A 26,549-nucleotide genomic window follows, 5' to 3' on the forward strand; every position below is an offset into this window, starting at 1 on the left:
ATCTCTACCTATTTGTATCTGAAGAGCCTAAGTCCTAAACAAACCCTATTAAATAACACACTGAATGTTTTGCTTCGTTGAGCACATCAGGCCTGGGGGGGACAAATGTGAAATCCATCCTGTACGGAGCATGAGTCATTAAACTCAAAAAGTTTTAGAGCATTTTGTATCCACCAAATTTAATGCAGAATTTTAAAATTAAATATTGAGATTCTTTTCCTACAACTGACAATTTGGTCTGAGTGCCGCACTTACAGTTAGCTCATGGAAATGGTTTATCCTCTGTGATGATGAATATGCTCAATTTGATGTGAATTTTGATAGATTTGATAATTGTCATACACAATTTAAATGTTGGACTGTGGCACTAAAAATCATGAATATTTAAAACATGGAACTTCGTTTTTGAGATATTAGATCACTGGTGGTCAGTTTGGTAATTTTGAATTCATGCTGGGCTACGAAAGATCAAGTGGTCACCAAAACTATTAGGAATTATCCTCTGAGGACCATGAGTATCCATTTCAAATTTGGCCAGCTGCTGTCAAGACACAGTGTCTTGGTTAGACTGAAAAACCAGGCTTAGGCCACTCAGCTGACTTGGCAAATCTTTCCATGAGGCCAGAACAAATTTGAGTGACAAAATTCAGTTCAGCATCTTCTCCCTGAAAGACCAGGAATGCTGCATTGCAAATCTGAAAATGGATCAAGAAACACCTCTTTAGATATAGATCCATGTAATAATTTACGCCCGTCCTCTACATTGGGTCTTTCTTCTGGAAAGCCACAGCCTTCCTTTGATGAAAATTAGGCTTGTTTTTCTTTTGATTCCACTGGCACATCAAAATATCCCTGAAAGTTGTACGGAAGGTTTTGTTACAGAGGGCATAGCACATGGGGTTGACTGTGCTGTTTACGTAACACAACCAGTAGCCCAGTGCCCAAAGAGTTTCAGGGATACAATCCTGACAGAAAGTGTTGACTAACACCATGATGTTATATGGCAACCATGTTGTAATGAAGGCAAACAGGATAGCACTGAGTGTCCGTGCTGCTTTCTTCTCATTTGCCTTCTTTTCATTCTTGCGCTTATTTATCTCTGTCTTGGCCTTAGAAGCAAAGCGTTTGGCCATAGCTGCATCTTTCATTGTGATGGCTGCAGGTGATTGGTCACTAGCCAATGAGCTGATAGGGCTTGATTGTGACTCTTTTCGACTTTTATTAGATGACGATAACTGTTTATCCTTCATGTTCATCTTCACCTTCCCAGATTTCTTACCACCTAGATAAATAGATAGAAAGAAAGCAAGCAAGCAAGCAAGAAAGAATAAAGAAAGAAAGAAAGAAAGAAAGAAAGAAAGAAAGAAAGAAAGAAAGAAAGAAAGAAAGAAAAAGACTTTATGAGAAAGACCATTATGTATACTTGTGCAATGTACATATCACGCAAACAAGGCAATGGTGTGTTATGTCCAACCTGTTGGAGGCCTTGATGGGTCCACACCATCAGCTTCCTCTTCTGAGCCTGACCGGTCCCCAGAGGCACCAACTTCATTGTTGTTGAGACTATCACAGCTACTCTGCTCTGTCTCACCCACTGTAGATGTGAAGGTCTTGACGGACCTCTTGGATGCATGGAAACCTGGCAGCAGTGATGAAAAGTGAAAGCAGAATGTGCCACACCTCCCTCTGCATCCTGTTCCTCCTGGTATGCTGGCATTGTCCTTGTTGTTCATCTCTGAAGCGAGTTGATTTAGTTCATAGCTGCTGCAGCTTTGGGAGCTGATCTGGCGCAGCATGGATGATGAAGTCTTCTGGTTGTTGGCTCTACCTTCTCCACCAGTTCTTCCACTGCCACTCCCTTCATTCTGAGCCTGGCTTGGCCTGTTGCTTGACCCAGATCCCTTGAGACCTTGTATATCTTTAGCTCGCTTCTCTGTCTCCTGATAGATCTTCCAAAACAGGAATGCCATAATAGTCACTGGCAAGTAGAATGCAGCGATAGCAGTGCAGAATGTGATGATGGGCTCAGACAGGAACTGGATGTAGCACTCGTTGGGCTGGACTGTCCGCTCACCCACAATGTACTGCCAGAATAGGATAGCTGGGGCCCACAGAATGAAAGAGATGGACCAGGCTAATCCAATCATGGTCATGGCCCGCTTGGTCGTACGCTTGGCTCGGTAGGTCAAAGGTCTGGTCACAGAGAAATACCTAAGAAGACACAGAAAGAGAGAGGCAACTGTACAGAAACCGAGTAACACAGTACCTTGCATTGCTGTCTACTACATTGTCTTTGATAGTACCATTAAGTCTCAGAAATTTTCAAACTACACAAGGGACTATGTCCTATGGGGCATATGTCATGTTTGCCATGGTAATGAACATGATACCATCATGATACCACATTGTAATGTATGCTTTTTGTGATTTGGGTACTCTGATCCATTCAAACAGTATTCAAACACTTTACATTCATCATAAAAACAACCTCTAGAGTAAACATTCAGGATAATCCATTGTTACAAACAAATCCATGACCTATATTATTTTAAAGAATATTATCACACAACATGTGATACGTAGGTAGTACCAACAATACAACAAAGTGTCCAGCAGATGCATTTATCAATAAACAATAAAAATACATCACATTCTGCTACCTGTCAAAGCTGATAACGAGCAGGTTCATAACTGAAGCGTTACTGGCCACATAGTCAATTGCAAGCCACAAGTCACAAACCACTGGCCCCAGAGCCCACTGGTCCATGATGATGTAGGTAGTATACAGGTTCATTGACAGCGTCCCAATGGTCAGGTCAGCAAATGCCAGGCTAAGGAGGTAGTAGTTGTTCACTGTCTTCAGTGCCTTATTGATCTTGAATGACACCAACACTAGGATGTTGCCAACAACAGTGACAAGAGAAAGTGATCCAGTGAGGAAGACAATTATGATGACCTGAAGACAAAAGGTGAGAAGAGAAAGGACAAAAGATGGTAGTTAAGTGACTTGCAATGTGTAAGACACTAACCTTTTCTGAAGCACAAGAGAGAACAATGTTAACTTTCAAAAAACTGAGCTGAACAAAGAATGGTGTTTCTCAAAACTGAAAATGTTCTCGAGCAGTAAATGTAATTGTTCTGGAATGGATGGCAGAAGTCTCAGAACCTAAGCCAAATCAAATGGAAATTATCTGTATTGTGAGATACCACCAGGATAAATTAAAAAAATTATTTGGGATTTGAGTTTACTAACATCTGCAGTGAAATGCTGCACATTCTTTGGGTGGTGTCGGTGGGGGCCAGTGTACTTTTTTGTGGTGCAGTCTGCTGGGGTAGCAGTATGTCTGACATGAACACAAAGAAAATGGACAAGCTGGTCAAAAAGGCTGGTCAAACTTTGTATTTGGTTTTTTAATTCAACCATGTGCTGACATACATTTCAAAAAGATCTTGGAGTGAATTTTGAGCTGTGGGCATTTCTGAATACGAAGAAGATTTCTGAAGTATTACAGTTTCACCATTTATGATTTATACCATGACAGAACAACCGCAACTTTACTTTTAAGAAATAGTATTGTCACTGCCCAGAACAATAAGTAACAGTGTACTGCATTATTCTTTTAAAACCATACTTGGTACATTCAGTGATTTTATGACTACGTGTCAGGAAGGACTCAAATCAAGTCCTGTTGAAGTTGCTATAGATGTCCCTCAAGGGTGTATTCTGGGTCCTCTTCAGTTCACTGTTTATATAAATAACATGAGGCAAGTAATTTTTGCTACTCACAGTGAAACTGACATTTAAATGATACCATCTTTTAGGCCATGAACTAATCTCTTAATTCCGAAATTTTTAAATTGCAAAAATTTTGCAATTTGCAACAGAGTGAGGCCATGAAACTATCCTGCCCACTGTTCTGGAGTGCTAAACCTACAGTGTACCTATGTTTCATGTCTGCACATTCAAATGAGGTATAGACTCCGTGCACAATTGTTAGGCATGTTGTATTTTTGAGGATTCATTTTATTGTTGAACAAATACAGTGCTCTCGGTCAATCCAAAATGTTGATAAACCTTAAAGCCAGTAAAAGTGAGTTTTTGGCTTTCTTAGGAGAATATCCATTTGTGCACAATTATTGGGCAGCTATTAGTGTGCAGAATTATAATGCAACTAAATTAAAAATCTCACTCGTTTATTTTCATCTGTTAAAGTGAGAATAATAAACAAACAACTCAAAATTTACAAATAAACATTTCTGAAATTTCCAAAAAAGTGTGCAGCGCTTGCAGCAGCAAACACAGCCTCCCATACGCTGTTCAGAGAGGTGTATTGTCTTCCCTCACTGTAAATCTCCCGTTTAAGAAGGGCCCACAAGTTCTCAATAGGGTTTAGGTCAGGTGAGGAGTCCATGTCATTATTCTTTCATCTTTAAGGCCTTTGCTGGCTTGCCATGCAGTGGAGTATTTGGATGCATTGTCCTGCATAAAAATCATGGCCTTCTTGAAAGATGCAGACTTTTTCCTGTACCACTGTTTGAAGAAAGTGTCTTCTAAAAACAGACAGTAGGTTTGGGAGTTGATTTTAAGTCCAATTTTCAACCTGAAAACGTCCAACTAGCTCATCCTTAATAATACCAAGCCCGTACCAGTACCCCACCTCCACCTTGCTGGCGTCTGATTCGAAGTGGAGCTCTGTGCCCGTTACTGATCCAGCCACGGGCCCATCCATCTGGTCCATCAAGAGTCGCTCTCATCTCATCAGTCCATAAAACCTTTGAAAAATCTGTTTTCAGCTATTTCTTGGCCCAGTCCTGACGTTTCAACTTATGTGTCTTGTTTAATGGTGGTCGGATGTCAGCTTTCCTTATCTTGGCCATGTCTCTGAGCACTGAACCTTGTACTTCTGGACACTCCAGGTAGGTTGCAGTTCTGGAATATGACGGCACTGGAGGATAATGGGTTCCTGGTAGCTTCATGTTTGATTCTTCTCAAATCTTTAGCAGTTAATTTGCGTCTTTTTTTCCCAACACGTTCCTTGCGACCTGATTGACTATTTGCAACAAAACGTTTGATGGTTCGGTGATCAGGCCCCAATATCTTATCAATTTCAACAGTGCTGCATCCCTCCGAAAGGCTTTTTAAAATTTTTGACCTTTCAGAGTCAGTTAAATTTCTTTTTTGGCCCATTTTGTCTGAGGAAAAGAACTTGCCTAATAATTATGCACACCTTGATATAGGGTGTTGATTTCTTTAGGCCACACCCTCCCTCATTACACAAATACACATCACCTGATATGCTTAAATACAATAAGCATTCAAGTTTGTACAGCTTGGAGATGGAAAATATTCATAAAAATTATGATATTGTCAAAATACTCACTTGCCTAATAATTGTGCACACAGTGTATATGGTAACTTCTTTTAAAAAGGACCACTCAACCACTTCATGTCTAAGCTTTACTTTATCTAACAAAGAACAAATATTTACTTAACAGAGGCTTATACTGTACCATGGTACCTAAAGGAGTAGCTTACAGAACATGCGTCTCCAAAGGCTCCAATGGCTAAATTACCATTATCCTAATTAATATTAACTTATTTTTATAATGCTCACATTACAACTCTATTTATTATAAATGTGTAAAACTTAAAAAATGTCTATTAATGGCTTGTTAATGGCTTATTCAGTATTACAGTTGTAGCTAAGCACTAACTAAAACTTGATGCCATGAAAAAAGATTTACCAGTAAGGGTTTGGTAAAATCACAGCTGATTGTTACCTGCAAGATAGTATGTCCTCCCAATGGGTCAAAGGCCTCTGCTGGCGGGATTAATGTCTTGTTAGCTGGTGAATCAGTGAAGTTTCCTTCTTGTCTTGAGATATGACTGACATTGTGCTGCCACTCACCAACACTGTCAGATAATATGGCCAACTCCTGGTAAGAGCCACCTGAAGATAAAAATAAAGACTAAATTAAGCTTAGCATAAATTCACTCAGGAAGACTATCTCTATTCTCCCTCTCTCACCCCACTCCTTGTAATCAACTGACTTCAGGTGCTCGGCAACCAAAAACATCTTGCCACCATCTTAACCAGCAAATCAAGTTGTCCCTGTCATACTTTAAAATCTGATCTCCTCTCTCCTGTTATCAGTTGCTGCGACCCTCCTCCACCCCTTTCACCTCCAGTCTTCATATCCAGGCGAACTGCTGCGACCTCCTCCACTTCATCCCCCTCCAGTCTTCATATCTAGTCATGCCGAGCTCATCATTATTCTCATCACATCCAGATATCCAGCTTCTCCTCTTCCCATCTTCAAGACCACCCGCAGTTTCTAGATGCCGGGGGGTTTCCTAAACTTCGCACAGCCTCACCCTCTTATCGCATATGATGACATCACAATGGGGTCTAATCACCAAAGACACTCACATCTTTCACTTTTCCTCTCTTGTTTTACACATGGCAATAAAAGTTTATTCGTTAGCAAATGAGTCTTTCCTGATTGAAATAATGATGTCAAGAATTGCTGTCTCCGAGTATCACAGAGAGTCCATCCTATAGATTTCTTACAGATACAAATTTTATCAGCAGATCCAAAGAGCATTATCTCAGCAGCCATTTAGCTAAGATCATAAAAAACATTTAATTTTTTTTTGTTTTTTTGGTTTATTGATTGCGTATTTCTCTCTCTCCCTTTTGATTTAACTCAGTTGAATCTAAAATTGATTGAATTAGGGGAAAGACGTTGTGTAAGTTGTTTTGACTGCCCTGCTACCCTTATATCTCCTTTCAGATTTTTATTGAATGCTTTTACAAAGAAAATTTAAAATGTGCTCGCAACCAACTACACAATATCTGTATTACTTAGTTGTAACAGAAATATTCAGTAACTAGACAGTACCTAAGTTGGCAGGCTCGAATACGGTGGTATCAGACTGCTCTCTCATACCAGGAGGACTGTTGGTAAGGAAGTGGATAGGAGTAGAGCTGGAGTTCAAGTTCATGATGCCCAAAGGACACCTGTAAGAAAAAGGAGAAGGAAAATAGATTCTCAGATGAAAACAAATTAATGACTAGGACGTTTAACAGGTTTGATTGTTTTACAAAAGATTTGGGCCAAAAATGTTATTTGCTTTAAAGGGGAAATTTCTATTTCAATCAGTTTAAACAGCAGTTTTGAAGAAATATATGTTGAATAACTAATTACCAACCAAAACAGGTTTTGATACCTTGATACCTCACTTGTTATTAGCACCAAGATACAACCGTCTGTGTTCATCATCCTGCTGTTTAAGAATTTCTTAACAAAATATAACACCACTGAAGTTCTGTTATGATGTCCTTTAAATGTATCTGTTCAGAAGGCTGTCAGATGCCAGACAACATGCTTCCTTTGGGTCACATAATCAGACATCTTGGTTGGCGAATTGGTGCCTCTCCCTCTCCCCCTCCTCTGAGGTCTGCAATCTTGGCATTGTTTTTGACTCCACACTTTGATTTTAGCTGCTCTTAAAATCCATTACCAAACTTGCTCTGAGCAACATCTCCATTCTCTAGCCCTCACTTCCTGTCTCAGTTACAGAGACCCACATCAAAACCTCTCACTTGGATTATTGTAAATTAATCCTAGTTGGACTAATCAATAAAATCCTGGACTGATTTAAAATTCAATTCACTCAATCTGGACACAGCAATCATCGTCAATTTTATATTTCCAACATATGAACCTACCATTGAAATTACTCTACAAGAATATGAAAGAACTCAAGGTAAACTTTTCTGTAAGTGTGAGTGATGAAGATTGCCATCATTGCTGACTTAGCCACTACCAGTATCACATTCCTGTAATTCACTATACACTCGGATGATACACCAGTAGGTACATATTATCAGAGCATTTCTGTACTGGCATTTATTTTGACCAACATGGTTGCCATTCCACAGTTTGTCTATCACAGAAAACTTAAGACCCCCCAGTTAACAACACATGTGAGCTGGCTAGAGGACAGTGTTGGGACTCATCATTCAAAAGACCAGATGTTTCTTTGCTCCACTGGACAAAGGAACTCACACCCCACAGTTCCTCACTGTTCATACCTGGGGACGACCCCCCCCCCACAGACCTCACTGGCCAGCCAGTGTGGGTCAGCATGTGACATGTGACCCCCTAGGGTGTCACCAAAAAAAACCAAATGTCTTGTCCCCCTTCTCTCTCTCTTTTCTTTTTTGCTTGCTCTGGAGAGCATCTCTTGCTCTCAGCTCTTGGCTCTTCAAAGGGCAACAAGGACCCAGCCCAGGTCAGCCCTGCTACCTGAGAAACCAGCTCTCTTGCCGGCCTGCTCACAGCAGCCTGCAAACGCTCTTCTCCTCAACAGCAGTGACCTACTTCGGATTAACTGAGAGTGAACCAAGTTATCTTCAGAATCAGCAGCTACAACACAAGGCCAACTGATTTTTCCAAACAACAGGAGTTGTAGCAGAGTTAGCGTAGAACAGCTAACTCTGTGAGGATAACAAAGGACTTTACTCCACCAGGAAGCCTCCCAACTCACTGGACTTTACAACAACACTGGATAGGACCTCTTTGTTTGTTCCAAGGACTGGGTAACGTTAACTGACTGGGCCTAACCTCTCCCAGCACAGCATAGCACAGCATAGCACAGCATAGCTAAGCAGCCGAAGTCTTAACTTTGTTAATGTACTTGTTGATTGATGTCTTGTTGTTGTAATGTTTGCTTAGGTTGTGGTCAGTCATACAGTTAATCTGGTACTCGTATGTTCACACACATAGTAGTACATCCCAGTTCTCGAACCTGCATGAAGCTAACCTCCTCCCTCTAACCTGGTACCTTTAGATTACATGAGCTAGGCTAACAAAGAAACTCACACTTTCCCTCTCACACACACTAGGTGGTCTCAGCAGCCATGTTGTTGAGTAGTTTCTTTGTTTACCGCCATCTTGTGTAGTCTTCTTTGTTCAGGTCATGTGGTCACAGTGATCACTTTGAATCGGCCATCTTGCCTTGTGTGTCCCCACAGACACACACACATACACCTACACACACACATACACACACCTACTAGATTAGACATTGTGTTTGTACTTCGCTCCATTGTAAATAAATGCCTTTTAAGTATAACTACTGGTGTGTTTAATGTTGCACAAGCGTGAATATTGCCAACCTCTACTTTGTAGAATTCCAATCTTTCAACTTTAACTTACTGTTGATATGGTAATTTGGTTATAGTTAGTAAGCTAATGGTTAATCAGAGTTCCAGATTAATGGTAATAAATTGAGACTAAAACCATATTGGCTATTTTGCCTATTAGTTTAGGCTGGTGCCCCGAGGACTTTAATTAATTTTAACGTTATTATTTAATATCAATATTTTTAATATTAATATTTTTCTCAATTTATGATAGCCAATAAATTGATAGACAACCGAAATCCAACATATTTGGTGTCCAGCTCATGAGGTAGAGCTCAGACCCAACAACAGACAGCTGATTAGACGACGGCAGAGGAACAGAGTTTTTTGGTCTGTTAAGTGTTTACTTCATGGCAAGTATTTGCTTGTGAAATGGATTATACAAAAACTAATAAAAGAAGACAAATATAAACCAGTGTTATGCCTGACAAAAGTTCTGTCAACCATGGCCATGCCATATTAGTTTATATACACTAAAGGGTATTATGCACATGAACATACTGTACAACTATTGGCTGAGGCATTCCAAACTTGATCGTCAAGTTCATATATAATAATATCAAGTGAATTTTTCATGTACAGCCTGGTGTTCCCTCCAGCCGATGACAGTGTTTTTTTTAAATTATAAACATTCATTACAATGTTTCAAAGATAGCTCAACAAATATCACCAAGCGCACAAGCTGTTTTATGTGCAACCTGGCTATCTATTGGTATGGTATTTATTTTAAGGTGAGTGATTTTTCCCCAATTCACCGCTACATTGGAACTTGTCAAATTCTACTCTAACCCTTGGTAATGTATTATGCTGTATTATATTTCACTTAAAGCACTATGTCTGCCCTAAAGTGTCACTACATCATATACATTAAGCCAATAACATATGACCATGATGTGCCAAAATAGTAGAGAATTGCAGCCCCAGGAATTGTAAGAATGATTCTGTCCAACAGGGTAAACCAACAGAATCTGTAACAATGAAACAATAATGTACATTCAGAGTACACAATTAATTCCCAGCAACACTGTCCTGCATACAATAGGCTGGTGAAAAATGATAAATGCCAAATACTTTGTGTCTTCCACAAAAGCAGCATTATCATAACCAGGGAGCCAACAGTGGAGTTACATGATGTAAGATTAAAACTATGGCAGAACATATCAGTAAACAGGAGCACATCACATTAGCATCTCAGGCTTGATCATGTACTCCACTAAATAAACACAACTAGCAACATTCACAGGTTGGAGATCCTCATCCTTGTTGCTCCACTAGTGCTAGCACTGTTTGGTTCAGGTTCCTAAATAGTTGGGGATGGTTTTACTATACTCATATATTGTGTGCAATACACAATGTCCATGGCTTGCAGTTCAGGGGCTGAAGGAAGGCAAAAAATTTTCTTTAAAAAGAAAGACAGAAAAAGGGGTTGGTCATAAGCATGAGGCACTACTTTAACTGCTTTTCCCTCTCTGATAAATCAAGAAAAATCCAACTCCTGTGTTTACCATGGTTATATGATGATATATAGTACATCACTTCTAGAGATTGGGAAATCACTTTCTTAACAGTTCACAATCAGCAGATGGATTTAAAAGCCATTAAGCTTTTGAATTCATGCTAAAATCACAAATCTACTTTTCCTAATCCTGTGTATGGTTTATTTGTTTGGAAGCAGAGTGAGACCCTCTTTGACTCTCATGACAGTCTCTCTTTTCCTTTGTACAGTGCTGCTGCTCACAAACAGCTGCAGACAACTCCTGACAAACAAAATGTACAGCACCAACAGCATAATGATGTAAAATATTAGTATTTCCTACTTTTGTTTGAAGGACTGGAGCACCAGGGCTTTCATAGTGATACTCACTGCAACACAACTTATGTCCCAAACATGTGAAACATGTTGGTCCCAAAAAGCACCACTGACTTCAGACTACTAAGTACGTGCATGTGCTGCCCAACCAAGACGACATAGTATTCACATTAATAGTGCTAGATGGAGTGGAAAAATATTCAGAGTGCAGAGTTCAATCTTCAGATCCCACTGCATTGCTGATTCTGGCATAGATTAGCATAGCCTGTAAAGAATAGATGACATTACTAATACAGGCTGTACTAATTAAAGCCAGAACCATCATATCTCCTCAGAAAATGTCCTCTCTGATGTGTGATGTATGGGAACAGAAAGGTTTGATAGGTTAGAGCGGCTACACTCCTACACAAATCAATAAGACACATTAAACAATACAATAAAATAAAAATATAAACAACAACAACACAATAAATACACATTTAATAAATTCAGTCAATCCCCTCAATATCTAAACTTCAAGTCTGTTTTCCATGTAACTCTCACACAGTATGGAATTTAATAAAAAATATAGAAATGGAAAATAAATGGGTAAAAGTATCAAGTAAAAGAATCTTTTTATTCCTGGAAGACCAGAGAGATGGGATAAATAAATCTAACTGTGTTCTTCCTTTTAATTCAAAATCTGAAAAAAATTTAAATTTCAGTTCACTAGCTTCAAATGAGTTTGACAGAAATCTCACAGAAATAACTGGTCTATAGGTCACATTTGCTCACTTGTTTCATAAAACAATACTCAGGTTACACCGAAGCAGTCATTAGTTGCTTTAATCATTCCTCCTATTTCAGTGTTAGTGATGGGCCACAAAAATCCACAGCACTCCTTTAAAGTTGCCTTGTACAGTTCAGCCAAAGCTAATATGAGGCTTAAGCAGTCTGTGTATGTTTGTTACCCGTCCACTGCAGTTGAGTTTGACAACGTTGGGGGAATTTTGTACTGGACAGACTGTAACCTTGGTAGAAACCAACTGAATGTAAGAATGCATTATTGCACTTGAAGAGGACTGAAGATTTTCTCCCCAATCTCTTACATTAGAATTGTTTTAGTATGGGAACTACTTCAAGGCCAGTAAAGGTGGGATAGGAATATCAGTCCTATGCTGTCAAATAAAAGATTGAGATTGAGCTTGAGATGCTTACTTGAACAATTTCTGCATACATGGAAAATAAAAGAATACAGGTCTTAACTGAAATTAGTTAATTGTTCCTTTAACACTGTGCCATCGAAGCTGCAGGAGACATGTTTGATTATTAAGCAGCATTTGTGATTGTCAGTAACAATGATTCCACCACAGAAAGAACCTACACGTGCCTCAATTTTCACCATAAGAAAACAAGAAATTCAGAGAAATACCCTAAAGGGGTACTATGTTGAAGGCATTAGGATGTTAATGATTTCATCTATTTTCCTAATTGGTTATGGATGTTAAAACCTAGGTTCTTTTTAGTAAAAGACCCTAACTGTACGTATGAGCATATGTGCCCCTGAAAATTGAAAATGAGATGTACTCACAAGTCCTGTCAGGTTACCAGTGTTGAGTATGATATCCTGCTGGGAAGCTCAGTTCTGCTCCTGCAGCATGCTGCTCTCTGCTGTGGCTCAGACTGTTCAGTTGGTCTGTGACTGGAACCTCCAGCTCCGCCCTAGAAAACTGCTTTGCAACTGTTTGCATTGGAAGCTTCAGAGTTCTATGACAGAGGCAATTATAAGATTTATTATGGAGGGGGGGGGCTCAGGAGACCACGTGTTAGTAACGGATAGCCTGCGATAATGCAGATAATTAGTTCAAAGTGATACATCTGACATCATGGCTCTGTGGGGGGCCAGACCATCTTTCGCAGTTTTTGTTTGTGGAGAGTTTTTTTGTCTCTGGCTCTGGTTGTATGTTTTGTCCCGCTGCAGAATGAATCTGAGGCTGATCAGACACCTCCTAATGGCACTGATGATGGAGAAGAATATAAAATGCCAGAACTTTGGTGTAGTAATATATATATGTAAATATTCATATACATATATTCGTCTTTTTTGAATGGTGAGATAAACTGATTTAAACAGAAGTGATATAATAGAAGAAAAAGAAGAAAAACTATGTGAAAGTATATGCATCAAAAAATATATATTTACCCTATTGTACATAACAAGACATAAGACAAAACGTAAACGCTTGATTTACCAAGTTCTCACTTTAGTTGGAGAGATACCTGATTGACCCTGGGTAGATGTTCATGAAGAAAAGTAAGAAAACAGGAAGTGAAGCTATATAAGCAGCTGCCACATAGTGATTAGAGATTTTTAACAAACTGTATGTAGAACATCAGACTTTTCATCTGAGGGTCCAGGGTTCAAGTTCCTGGTTGGACACTTTGAGAACACATGCAGTGGTTCATGCCACTGGCTATTTCATTAAGTGCTGCTAAAAATAATGTTTTTGCCATTTGAACCTTAAACCCGACACTTTACAAGTATTGGCACCACTGTTTCTATAGCACTTTTGCTGGACTTTTTTGTAAGGTTTCCCATGCAATGTCCAAATGAAACAGCTCTGAATAAACCTCTTTGCTAGCATTGAAAGAACAATACTATTGGTACCATTTCTTCATTTGATTAGGCAGTTCTGAGTGAATTCTGGGAGTCTTGAACACAATGAATGCTGGATGTCTGGACATATCTGCAGAGGAGTGTCAGGATGGATCAGGCTGCAAAAATATACTTGACAGGTGGATTGCAGGAGAGGACATAGGGATGGGATTGACTAGCACTGCTGTGTTTCTATAGTGATTATTTGCGGTTTTGTATTGTATTACTGGAATTACTTAAGTTTCCTCCTGTGCATGAGCATATTGCTGTGATTCATGTTCCCTACAACGCTGTTGGCTGTCTGGAATCCTCTGACAGTTCCCAAACCTTGCCTTGTCAGTGAGGGGGACCAGGCTCTGGACCTCCCTGCCTAAGACAACAGACATCACTGACAATGTAATAAATATCACAATCCTCTACACTGAAGTTACAACAACACCACACTGAGCGAGCGAAAGAGAGGGAGAGAGAGAAAAGCTAGTGCTAACTGCTCAGTTAAAGTAACTAGCAGATCTGAACAGCATGTCAACGACTGCTGAGTTAGTGAAAGTCACTAAAAGGAGCAGAACTAGTGTAGGTTTAAATGTACAGAAGGTAGTTAGACACTGTGATGAAGAAAACACCAACACTAACTGTGTTCAGACAGAGCAGCAATAAACTCTTCTAGTAACAGAAACTGACTGGAGATGGGACATCATACTGATGTCAGCACATCACCACATAAACAGCGTCACTAATATTAGGGAAAAGACATCTGTCACAATCCGTCTCTGCTCCTACCTGATCTCTCTGGTGTTTTTCCACTCACCCCGGCTCCACTCACCTGCTCCACTCCACGGCTCTCCAGCCCAGGCCCCGGGCCCCTTCCTCTATCCCCAGTACCCACCTGTGTGCAATATCTCTGCGGGTTCATTAATAAAGGTCATTACAAACTATATCCAGTTGTGTGCTGCATTTGAGTCCATACTATCCCTGTTTCAACATCAGTAGAAGTAAATCACTGTGTAAAAATGTTCTCAGATAAAAAGTCAGTTAAAATGTGTTACCATGTTACATTTGAAAATGGGGAGGGAGGGGTAAAACATAATATGTGGTAATAATAGGTGATAATAATAATATTTATATCATTTATTTATATTAAAACTATAAAATTATAGAACATCTTTAGGTCACAAGACACAGTGGGTATGGAAAGTATTCAGACCACTTTAAATTTTTCACTCAATTTTCTCTCCCTTTTTTCACCTCTCATTTTGAACATCTGCAGTACTGTCATTTAACCTTCACAAAAAACTGAGCTTGCACTGATGTCCATGCTTGGTGGTTGGCTGTCTCACAGCACCAGTCCCACATTGGCCAGGCTGTGTATTTTGGCTCATTGTCTTGTTGCACTAATGCCCCACTACATTTTCCATTAATCATCCTCTCAACTGTTTATAGGAATGTCACTCGAGTGTACATGGCAAATAAATATATAATTGTGAGTGATGCCAACCAAATTGTGCTCTTTGTGATTATATACTGTGATTTTACATTATCCTGCACTGCCTTCAATTATCTCAAATGTTACGCAATCAGCTTGTACCATACATACAACAGACTAACATACAAGAGAAAATATTCATTTCTGGCTCTGTGTGAGTCCTTGTATCTGATGATTGAGGCTGAGCAGTTTGCCATGTTTATAAAGCAAACCGGTAGCAGCTATCGTGTCTGCAGCCGCATGAGCCAATTTAGCTGTATGCATTGATGTGTGGATGGAGGTGATTGTAACATTAGGTAACAATGAGTGAGAGCATGATATGAAATTTACACTAAAAAAAACAAGAAAAAACTAAACATCTAAACTTAAATGTTGATTTACTGAAAGAGGAAAAATATAAAAACAGGTTAAATGCAGTTTGTGTAAATGTTTCTAATAAGAGTACAAACATCAAGTTACTAAGACTTAATGTCATTAATGGATCATCAGTGAATGGATGTTAACCCATAGTTACTTCATACATTAATTGATTAACTGATCAGGTCACATTATCAATATTATTATCATTATCATTTTTTCTAGTGATTTTTTAAAATAGTTTGATATTTTTAATCTGCTTATGGTTGAATACTTTTACATGTTTAGCTTGCTCATGATTGATAGCAAATTCCTAAGTGGTCGCAGATTAATCAAAGATAATGACTTGCTCATATTTTGCATGAGTGATTATTGCCTAGCTCTGATTCTTGCTATGACGAAGTTTTGATTGATTACTTTACAATTGCTTGATTGATTCTTTGGTTGGTGCTAATCAAGTGATTTTGGCTGGCTCAGTAAGTTATTCAGCTCAGATTATGTGTTTTACATGCATTTACATTTTCTGCTGACATTTGAACTACGTGTACTCATTTATTTATTTATTGATATCGAGTCACATCATGCTTGTTCCCTAAGACGGTTGTTTGTCTGGTTCATTTTTCAGTGATGCATCTAAACGGTTGTCAGATGTTAAACTGCTCCTTCCACTGGTCCTGAAAATGATGTTAACGTTTAATCAATTATATTATATCAAACTTTCAAACTTGTATATTTTCTCTGATAAAACCTTGTAGTTCCACCAGTTATGCAGCCTTTATCTGGCGTAGGTCCAGATTTACTTGTTTTTTGGATGTACAGTTGATTAAATTTAAGTACATTGTTCAAATATTATATGTATGTTGTGTGAGCAGTTAAATTGACACCAATTTGACACCAGTTTAACACTGAAAATGAAGTGACCAGCCTCCAGCACAGACACTTCACTTCCAGCATAAAGTGTATTTCACGGATACAAATAGCTTCATCAAGTTACACTGAAAAATAGATTATTAAAGTAACATTCACTTCAAACATGTCCATTAGCTAACACATCTTTGAATATTTCCACTGATAAAAAGTGAAGAGAGAATTTGTTTGATTATTTTTTAATTATGCACCTTAGTAGCACAAGAAAATGGAAAACAATAAATGGCTACAACTACAGTGATTTTGCAGCAAATGATAAATAATGATAAACTTTAAAACATCTTTATTATTCAAAATAAACAGATAATTTCCCACATTTCAAAAATAAAAGCTGAAAATAATGGGACCTAAACATAATGCAAGAAATCTTTGCTTCATGAAGCTTTTATTGTTTATCGAGACTGTCAGAGGTGAGTTGGTTAAATTGCATTACCACTGAAACCTGGTGTGTAACGTGCAGGTTTAGATAACAGTAACTGTGTGTAACTGTATGTTCTGTATGAAAAATGACCACAAAACAGAAATAAATTCTAAAATGTCGAATTAAGAATATTCTGCTCTTCACAAGTTAATAAAGTTTTATTTTCAAAATCATGCAAATCGATTCATTACTCATAGACTTAGTCCCTCTTTACATATTTATGTCTCAGACTTATCATTAGCCTACTGTGTGGCAAACTAAACATGCCCCCTCGGTGGTAAATATGGAAAATATTGATTTATTTTACATGAGAAACATACCACTGAGTGATGACATCATTCAGTCTGCTGTGTATTGATATGAAAAAAAAAACCATGACATCAGCATTGTATAATGAGGGCAATGCTATATACATAAGACCCATAGTAGCTGGTTAACTGTTACTGTATCCACCGTGTTATCATCGCTTAATGTCAAACACTCACACTTTCTCACCTAACATTAAAGGTGCAATCCGTAAAGATGGCCTCTGCTCCACCCTGTGTCTCTGAGAAAACTCAGTATTGAATTTGATTTACAGCACTTCAGACATTACATCATGTACAAACTGACTGAGGTGAAAAACTGACAGGTTAATTTACCTCACAATCAAATGTTAATTCATGCATGTATGTGAAGGTGGTTTTGTTCAGAGGCAATAAAATATTACTTATGTACTGCACCTTTAAGATTAAGTGGTGAACTAACTTAACAAGAACAACCTTTGTTTTATTTCCTTACCATTATTTAAGTAAATAAAAAAAATAATAAAAAAAGCTAATAAAACAATAAATACATAATTTAAAAATAAATCTGAGACAAAGTTAAGCAAGCTCATTGTTTGGCCTTTGTTTGTACTTTACAATGGTCAGTCATCTCCGACACATTCTCTGAAGGGCTATTGCTTGAGCTTAAAGCCAAATGATACTTAAATTAACCTGTTACTCATAGTATATTAAAACAGAGATGGTTCAGATGGAAAAAAAGCTGGAGCCACATTCTTTTTTTCAAAGGGATGCAGTTGTGGCAAATTAGTTGAAGAGTTACAATGAAGCCCACAACACATAAATACAATATCACAGAAATCTTAATTCATCTTAAATAATCTTATTAAACAATTTATGGGTGACACAGATTCAGTGTCATTGTTATACTTGTTCATTAAACCCGCATAATAAACATGCAATGGCATTTTTTTCTGAGATAGTTATTTTTTTCTTTTTTTTTGGAGAATGTTCATACAAAAAGAGTAACTCTGTTTGCTGTATTGCATAAGATCATCACAAGAAAAGAAAAGAAAGACAGCGGATGAACAGTCCTTATTTGAAAGGTTTCTTGGACATGTTTGTTGAACATCATTTGCCAGCTCTGTGCATTCATTCATTCAACACACGATTCCTGTTAATGAAGAATGTATAAGTAAAAAAATAAAGTAATAAATAAAACTTCAGTCCGATAATAATTCTGTTTGAAATAAATGATTTAGTTTCTGATGTTATCATTTATTTGGCCTTTATGTGTGCGTTCTGACCCAAATCCTACAAGGTCCAGACTGTGGAAGTCTGTGGAAGATTTCTCCTCCTCTCTAAACTCAGCCAGTTCATTTCCTGCTTTACAGTCAGGGAGTAATGATTACAATACCAAACAGAAATAAGAGAGCAAACACTCCAAAGTATTGAACTGGCTGATTTCTGTATCTGGATGGTGACTCTCCTATACATGTATTGCATGAGACAGAGTGTATACAGTGTGTGTGTCTGCAGCAGTGTGTACTTAAACAAAGCTCAGCTAACAAGATGAATTCATCTTCAGCATTCCAGCATTGTAAATGATGAAATCCTGCAAGTGACATGAAAAGCATTGATGCTGTTGGAACAGCCTCACATACATGTAGCTGTTCCATGGCTGACTGAAAAAGCATTGCAACAAACACTCTCACACACAGCTAAAGCTAAAGCTAAAGCTAAAGCTAAAGCTAACACAACCTGATCCAAGAGCTCTGCAGTAAATCCTACCACAGGCTGCTGTTGATCTGTTTATACTGAGAGGTGATTCTAGTATTTGTCCACCCATTAATATCAGTAATTATTAGAAGAACCTCAGTGCAGCACAACACAGTTCAACAGCAGCACAAAGGGCAGCCTCCACAGTGATCACACAGATAACTCAACAAATCACCTGAAACAGTTTCAACAAAAACTGAACATTATGATGAAGGAGGATTCCTTACAGGGCTGTTGGATCAGTCACTTAGATTAGCTGTGTGGACCTCATTGACTGGCAATTGATTCAATTTTTTTTGTTAAAGGAAGAAGCCATCCATTTGACGAGTGGGACAGCATTGGAGGTGTATTTACCACTAGTGACACACTCCACTTACACCTGCTTTTGAAGGTCCCCACTTGCTGCTGTCATTTCAAACTGAACTCTGCAAGGCAACTTAAAGATCCTCTAGTACTGCATAAACAAAACAGAATTCATTAAATCATACTGAGTTGTGTATTTCTAAAATTGTTCATACATTTGAAATTCATAAAGCTAGAAAGCAAGCACAAATGAAATTTCAAATGTGGATATTTCTACTCAGGTCATACCAGTCATTTTATGTCTCCAGTGACAAAGTCCTGATGACATTTCCCTCTCCATCCATCTTCCATCTGTTTCTATTTTTCTTTAGTGCTTCACATTTCTCTTTCATAAACATTTCATCACTCAGCTCCACGTTATCCTCATGTCTTTACCTTTATGTGAAGCTATCCAACCTTCCTCCCTCCTCCCCCAGTGTGCATAGCTCATTCCTGGCTTAGTAAGGCACTGTATCCTCCTGTCTCCCCCTCCCTCTTCTTTCATCCACTCATCCGTCATCTATCGTCAGCCTGCCCTTGCTGTGCATTCCTACTTCAGAAACCTAACTGAGAGTTACTCCACTGATTCTTTATCTTGGCTAACAGGCACGCACACACATCGTACGCAGCTTCACACCGATAAATCCCTTTTTGCTGCTTTGGTATTGCTTTTCATAAAACTACATCATTTGATTAACAAATGTACCGAGCAAGCCCTAGTGGAGTAGCATTCATTAAAAAAAAAGAAGACAGGCTGAAGTCCTTCCAGTGGCACCCAGAGACTTTGATGTCTCTTCAACACCATGCTGAAGAACAGGAAAGAACAAACTTGCTGACCGTTTAGCTACTCTTGTCCTGACGGTGGCATCAGACATACTGTCTGACCAGTAGTTGTCCACAGATATCAGTCTGGACAAGAGCGTTGGACTTGGATTTCCCACAGATGTCAATAATGGATTCAACCATTTTGAAAGCATAGTTTGGGGGACATTTACTTATCTTATCTTTACAATAAAAGATCTGATGAGAGCTGATGGAGGACTGAGTCTCGTAGATGTCCGTACTACAGCTGAATTTCCATGTCACTCAGCTTTCTGGAACAAAATGGACTTTGCTGATCATGTTGCTAACAAAGATGAACATTTGAAGAGCCCTTCACACACAGTGTTGGCATGTACAGGTGTGGACTCAGTATTAACATCTGTACTTAAATTCAGTCCAGTACAATAGGCCAATTTGTGAAGATCAGATTGTTCAGATTTTTATTGACACTGTGTCTCAAGAGGTTAATTCAACTCTGTGGTAGTTCAGGAGACTGTAGTTTAATGGTGTGCTGGATTATATTATTATGTAGAGGAACCTTATATCTCCCCACTATGCACCAAAAACTAAAAAGCCTTGAAACAGTGACCTTAGAGTTCAATCAAATCATTGCCTCCTTGTAGGCGAGAATTTGTCTTGATCGCTGACCATGGAAGCTTCTAAGGTCAGATTTATTTATTGCAGAGCTCTTGTGTTGGATTACAGCGTCCACCCCCTGTACCTACAGACAACGTGCACTGTACACATGAAAAGTCGTAAACATCATTGTAATGTTTTCTGTGTTCATCACTGTCCTGAGAGTCTTTCAGGAAGAATTCTCTTTATCTCTTCGTCTGTCCATCTTTGGGTCCTTCCCTTTCCCCTTTTTCCATTATTCCTTTTGTATTTTTTGCTTGTTACTGTGAATGTAGAATAAGTTAAAGCAAAGAAGTCATCATCTGAGCCAAAAACAAAAAACCAAAAACCTATAGTACAGCATATAATCTGATATTTTCTCTGTACAAAGTTTTAGAAGCATTCCAAACAAAGTGTGCTGGAAGTGAGGGGCAGAGCTGGCAGAGTTGACTGTCTGGATGAGGAAGAACTGGGAGGAAGGCTTAGGGTGGGGCCTGTAGAGGAGGCTGCAGATGTAGTTCCTCTTGCACTGGGAAGTGGAGCAGAGTGTAGACCCTGTCGGCTCCTCAGAGAGCAGTATGAAAGGTCTGAAGGAGAAGTAGAGGGAAGGCAGATTGCCACAGGTGACAGTGTGAAAGGGAAGAGTCTGTTGCTCCAAGAACAGATCAGTTGAGCTGATCCTCGTACTGTTTCCGGAAACAGTCGCCAGCAGGGAAAAACTCCCAGCAGCGCTCCTGGTACATCTTCCATACGTAAGACTCCTTAAAGAAAGACAGATGAGAGGAGGGAGGAAGGGTTTACATGATGTATGACATTTTTCTGCATGTATTTGACTTATCAGCATCGTCCACTTCTGAGGTTAGTACCAGCAGTGTAAGCTTCAAATACAGAACCAAAAATGGCCTCAGTATGCTTCAAACAATGTCATGCGACCACAGTGATTCTGCCAGCTCTGAACAGCCAAACCTGTTGTCAAGAAGAGAGCGAGAAATGAGGAATCAAATAACAACTCTTTCTCTTACCTCTCATCAAAGATGATCAATGTCCAGATAAAATCTTGATGAGATTTGAGACACTTTCGTTTAAACTCACATCTATGCATCTGTTTGTGACAGATCTGATTACATCTGTCTTTGTAAATCAGTCCTCTTCCACTCCACAGTACCTGTCACTACAAGAAAGAAAACTTCTGCACTTTAGCAGTTTAGCTAGCATTAGCTAACAACTATCTATAAGCTAACACAAACACATGAATAAATCAAATTCATAAACTACAAGTGAGACAAGGGTTTAATCATCTTCTGGGCTCTAACTCTCACCCACAAGATCATTCAGCAATGAACTGATCAGGGTATTTCTGAAATTAAATGCTGATAATTTAAGTTTCTAAGGCTTAAGAGCTTGTAATTGTTATTTATGCTGAAGAATAGAAGTTGTAGTTTTAACAGTGCAACTAAAGGATCCGACAAGAACTTTGTCTGAAGTATACTGAGGTTTTAACTGCAAAGATCAGAACCAGTGGCATAAACTTTGAAGCTGATCTGTACTAACCTCATTACTGTTTACTTACTGAGACCAAAAGGAAATTAACTGGTTTACCTGGCCTGTGTGCTCTGTTTCATCTTTGTTAATGAGATACATCACAAAGAATCTGAAACATACACACACCACATTAGAAAAACATATCCACAAACATTTTCACACATACAGCCAACATGCATAAACACACACCAGCAGTGCCTGATGGTAAATACAATGTGGCTGCTACTACTTCAGTATCAACACTGAAGCTTGAAGCTCTGATGATGTTGGAATGAGTCCTTTACCTTAATTTGGGAAAAGCAAGAATTACACAAAATATAAGACATTTTAGATATTATCACCTTAAACCTGATCTTAATTCTAAAATGCAAAACTCAGATAGTAATCCTAACCTGAAGAAAAACTAAACCTTAAAGCATCACTTTTTCATTTTCTTAAGGGGGAGGACAAAACATTCCAAACAAGTTTATTTTCGTTTTGAGAGGTTGTCTTTACCTGTTCTGAAATGTTCTGTCTCAGAGTAAGGAATCACACATCTGAGAAATCTTATTTTTGTTTTTTCTTGTCGGATACAAACTGTGTTTGCCAATTTTCCATGAAATGACAGAGTTATTCTGACAATAACTGTAACACAAATATTAGCACAGGAAAGAGTGGCCACATACAGCCATTTCTACCGCATGTCCTTCCCCAGGGGATTAGGAACCTTATGAAGGACTTGGAGGAACTAGGAACTACAATAGTTGTTAAAAGGACAAGGGAGAGAGTGAGAGAGAGAACAGTGATCAAGAGAATGAAGTGAATGAAGCAGAAAAATAAAACTTAAAAATTAGGTTATGTTAGCAGAAATCAATGCTGATGTTGTTGTTGTTGATATTCTGCAGTGTTATTTTCATTTATTTCATCCAATTCAAACATCAAAGTCACACTGCAGTAAATACAAGGAGCATCACCATGACAACTACTGGTCATACTAGTCGGGGACAGCGCTCAATCCTTTATTACGTGAGTATAATGAACCTCAAACAGCCACACTAGAGTTTAATGATTAGTCACAGAGTCGTTATAAACCAATGAGAACCCAATGCTATTAGACAGTGCAGACATAATATCTATAATAGAGATGTTAAACAGTTCAGTTATGTCTCTTTGTAATTCTACCTTCATTAAAGGGAGCTGAAGAAATACCAAGTAATTAGAAAAATAATTATTAGAAAACACTAATTAGCACAAGAACACACATACACACACACTCACTGAGCACTTCATTAGGAACACCATACCAACACTTGGTAGTTTGCTTTCAAAGAGCCTCACTTCTTTGTCATGGATCCCATATGGGATAAGATAAGATATGGGAAACTTTCCTCTGAGACTCTGCTCAATGTTGACATGACTGCATCACATAATTTCTGCAGATCTGTCAGCTGCACATTCATGCTGCCAATCTCCTGTTCTACCACATCGCAGAGGTGTTCTACTGGATGTAGCTCTGGAGACTGGGGAGACCACTGAATATTGGTAATAACAATAAGCAGGAGCACAGCTGTTCCTAATAAAGTGCTTGTTGTGTGTACAAACACACAAACTAATGTACTCACAGGTAGTTGGCTAAGTTGTGCTCCTGTAGCGTGTGCGTTTCAAAGCCATGTGGCACTGTGTCAAAGTAGTCGTTACCTATTCCACAGATAAAACATTTGGTCTGGAAGAGAAACATGGGAATGTTGAGTGATGGTGATTATCCAAAACATGTGCCTGTCAGTTTCCATCCGTCTGTCTATCTGTGATCACTACAGAAAATAGTAGCTTACATCTGGACTTCATGCAGATGTTTGGGGTTTTGGGTGTGTGTATGTGTGTGTGTACAGTATGTGTGTTGTTGTGGTGGTAGTGGTGGTGGTGCTGTGGAATGGTGGTGGTGGTGGTGGTGGGGACTGGCAGAGTGTATTGCCATATATTATTATTTTATACTGTCATGCATAGCTGTATAATGCTACATAGTGTGTGTGTGTGTGTGTGTGTGTGTGTGTGTGTGTATGTGTGTGTATGTTTTTACCTCCATGTCTTCTTTTACTTGTTCCTGCTGATCCCTCAGCTCTCCAAATGCATCAATGATCAAACCTAGAAATCCAAAGAGCACAAATGGTGAACGGGTGAAACCAGCTGGTTTTACTGAACTCACGTTATCACGACTGCCACAACTGCCACAATCATCAGAACCACTTGGAAACTCTTCCTATTCAGGCTGACGTGGGGTTGTGTGGGGTTAGTCATATATAGTTGGTACATCACATACAGTAGATTATGATGAGCGCGATCCTAGTTAGGAAAGCCAACCAGGGCACTGGCAGAGTGTCAGAGTGATAAGCTGCTATGCACGGGGCCACCAGAAAAAACAGTCCAATATCTGTTTAAATGTATGCTTCATGTAGAATATTTTATGGGCATTTTTAAAAGTGTCTAAAACATGTCTAAAAAGCTCCTGGTCTCACCCATTTTTACACCTCACCTGAGAATGTGCAAACATATTCACTACATAGCTAACCCTGTGGTAAACTTAATGTTACATTTAAATGCGTTTAATGCATTTTATTGCTTCATGGTTGTCTGCCCTCGCCACTCAGGTTACAACCCTGTTCATCCAGAGTAGTATAAAATATTAACCATTCGTGTGAAATTTTGTCATAATTGCTGTGTGAGTCTTTAGTTAGGGCTTAAAACGTGTTTTAACACTTTTTGTTCATGTTTTAAACAGGGACTTTGATCTTTGACCACCAAAATCTCATCAGTTCGTCCTTGAGTCCAATTGGAAATTTGTGCCAAATGTGAAGGGATTCTGTTGATGAGTAACCCTTTCAAATGATGCACTGGCAACAAGATAGATGGATAGATAGATACTTTATTTATTGCTATATTTTTTGGCCAAGAACTCCTGGCTTTAAAGGTTACCAGATCTGGAGTTAAACATCCCATACCAGCTGAGCTGAAGAAGCCGTACCGTGGATGCAGAGCCGGGCTAAGCTAAAGGCTAGGAGATGGATATATAAGCCTTTTCTATTCTCATGGGAAATGTCAACTCCCTGGCTACCAAGTGTGATGAACTGGAGGCACTTGTGAAGAACCAGCGAGCATATTGTGAGTATAGTGTCATGTGTTTCCCGGAGACCTGGTTAAATGACAACAGTCCCGACCGTTGTGTGGATTTACCCGGCTTCAGTGCAGTACGAGCGGACAGAGACGCAAGGGCAAGTGGAAAGAATAAAGGTGGAGGACTGGTTCTGCTTGTGAACAATAGATGGTGCAACCCCGGTCACATCACAGTGAAGGAGAAGATCTGCTGTCGGGATATTGAACTGTTGGCAGTTGGTCTTAGACCGTACTATGTACTGAGGGAGTTCTCACACATCGTCGCCATTGTTGTTTACATTCAACCACGAGCAGAGTCTGCAGTCACGTGTGACTTCATTCACGAGACTGTTGCAAGAGTACAGAACCAGCACCCTGATGCATTCATTGCAATATCAGGGGATTTTAACCATGTCACTCTCACCTCTCACCTGACTGGCTTCACTCAGTATGTTGACTGTCCCACAAGGGAAATTACGTCACTGGATCGTTTGTATGTAAATGTCAAGGAGGCTTTCACTGCTTCAGCTCTACCACTTGGCAGATCAGATCATAATCTGGTTTTCTTCAGCCTGTCTACAAGCCAGGTGTACTGAGGCAGGCTGCAACCACCTGCTCATTCAGGAACTGGACTCAAGAGGCCAGTGAGTCTCTAAAAGACTGTTTTTAGTGCACAGATTGGAATGTACTGTCGGAGTCACAGGAAAATGATAAAAGCAAGGATCTTGACCTTGCCAGAATGGTTGAATGTACCACGGAGTACATTAACTTCTGTATGGACACTGTAATACCAGCAAGGACCGTACACTGCTTTCCAAACAACAAACCCTGGATCCCCAGTAACATCAAGATCCTCCTCAATTCAGGGATGGAGACAGGGAGAAGCTCAGGTGTGTGCAACATGAGCTGAAGAGGAGATTAAAGCAGGCAAAGGAGGACTACAAAAAGAAAGTAGAGAGGAAGCTGCAGCACAACAACACCAGAGAGGTGTGGAAGGGGGTGAGGACCATCACTGGCTATAAAGGGAAGAACAGCCACAACATCAGGTGATGTGGACAAGGCAAATGAGTTCAACCTGTTCTACAACAGGTGTGACACAGCCTCACCTGTTCTCTCTCCCACTGCTTCAGCTGCAGCTTCTCCTACGGCATCTCCTCCACAATCGGACACTGCAGCTGCAACTCCCTCCACACTGGGGTCAAGTCTCTTGTCCTT

At 39.2% G+C, this 26,549-nt stretch overlaps 2 protein-coding genes across 2 annotated transcripts in view; both read right to left on the bottom strand.

Annotated features, from left to right (window-relative positions):
* Positions 1–319: 319 nt before the first annotated feature.
* On the bottom strand, positions 320–7,016 carry chrm3b (cholinergic receptor, muscarinic 3b). The gene is made up of 5 exons (XM_023418831.2): positions 6,904–7,016; positions 5,782–5,951; positions 2,661–2,956; positions 1,475–2,211; positions 320–1,282 (listed from the first exon to the last, which is right to left on the bottom strand). The coding sequence occupies exons 1-5, from the start codon at positions 7,004–7,006 to the stop codon at positions 759–761; spliced, it is 1,830 nt and encodes a 609-aa protein (XP_023274599.2). The 5' UTR covers positions 7,007–7,016; the 3' UTR covers positions 320–758.
* Positions 7,017–16,587: 9,571 nt separating this feature from the next.
* ryr2a (ryanodine receptor 2a (cardiac)) overlaps positions 16,588–26,549 on the bottom strand; it is a 162,387-nt gene continuing 152,425 nt past the window's right edge. The window contains 4 exon segments of the mRNA XM_087177253.1: positions 16,588–21,427; positions 22,266–22,317; positions 23,810–23,910; positions 24,265–24,329. Coding sequence (XP_087033379.1) covers positions 21,332–21,427; positions 22,266–22,317; positions 23,810–23,910; positions 24,265–24,329 — 314 coding nt within the window. The 3' untranslated portion in view covers positions 16,588–21,331.

Source organism: Seriola lalandi, unplaced genomic scaffold (assembly GCF_002814215.2).
Source record: "Seriola lalandi dorsalis isolate HSWRI2012SDOR001 ecotype SW California unplaced genomic scaffold, Sedor1 jcf7180002054585, whole genome shotgun sequence".
Lineage (NCBI taxonomy): Eukaryota > Metazoa > Chordata > Actinopteri > Carangiformes > Carangidae > Seriola > Seriola lalandi.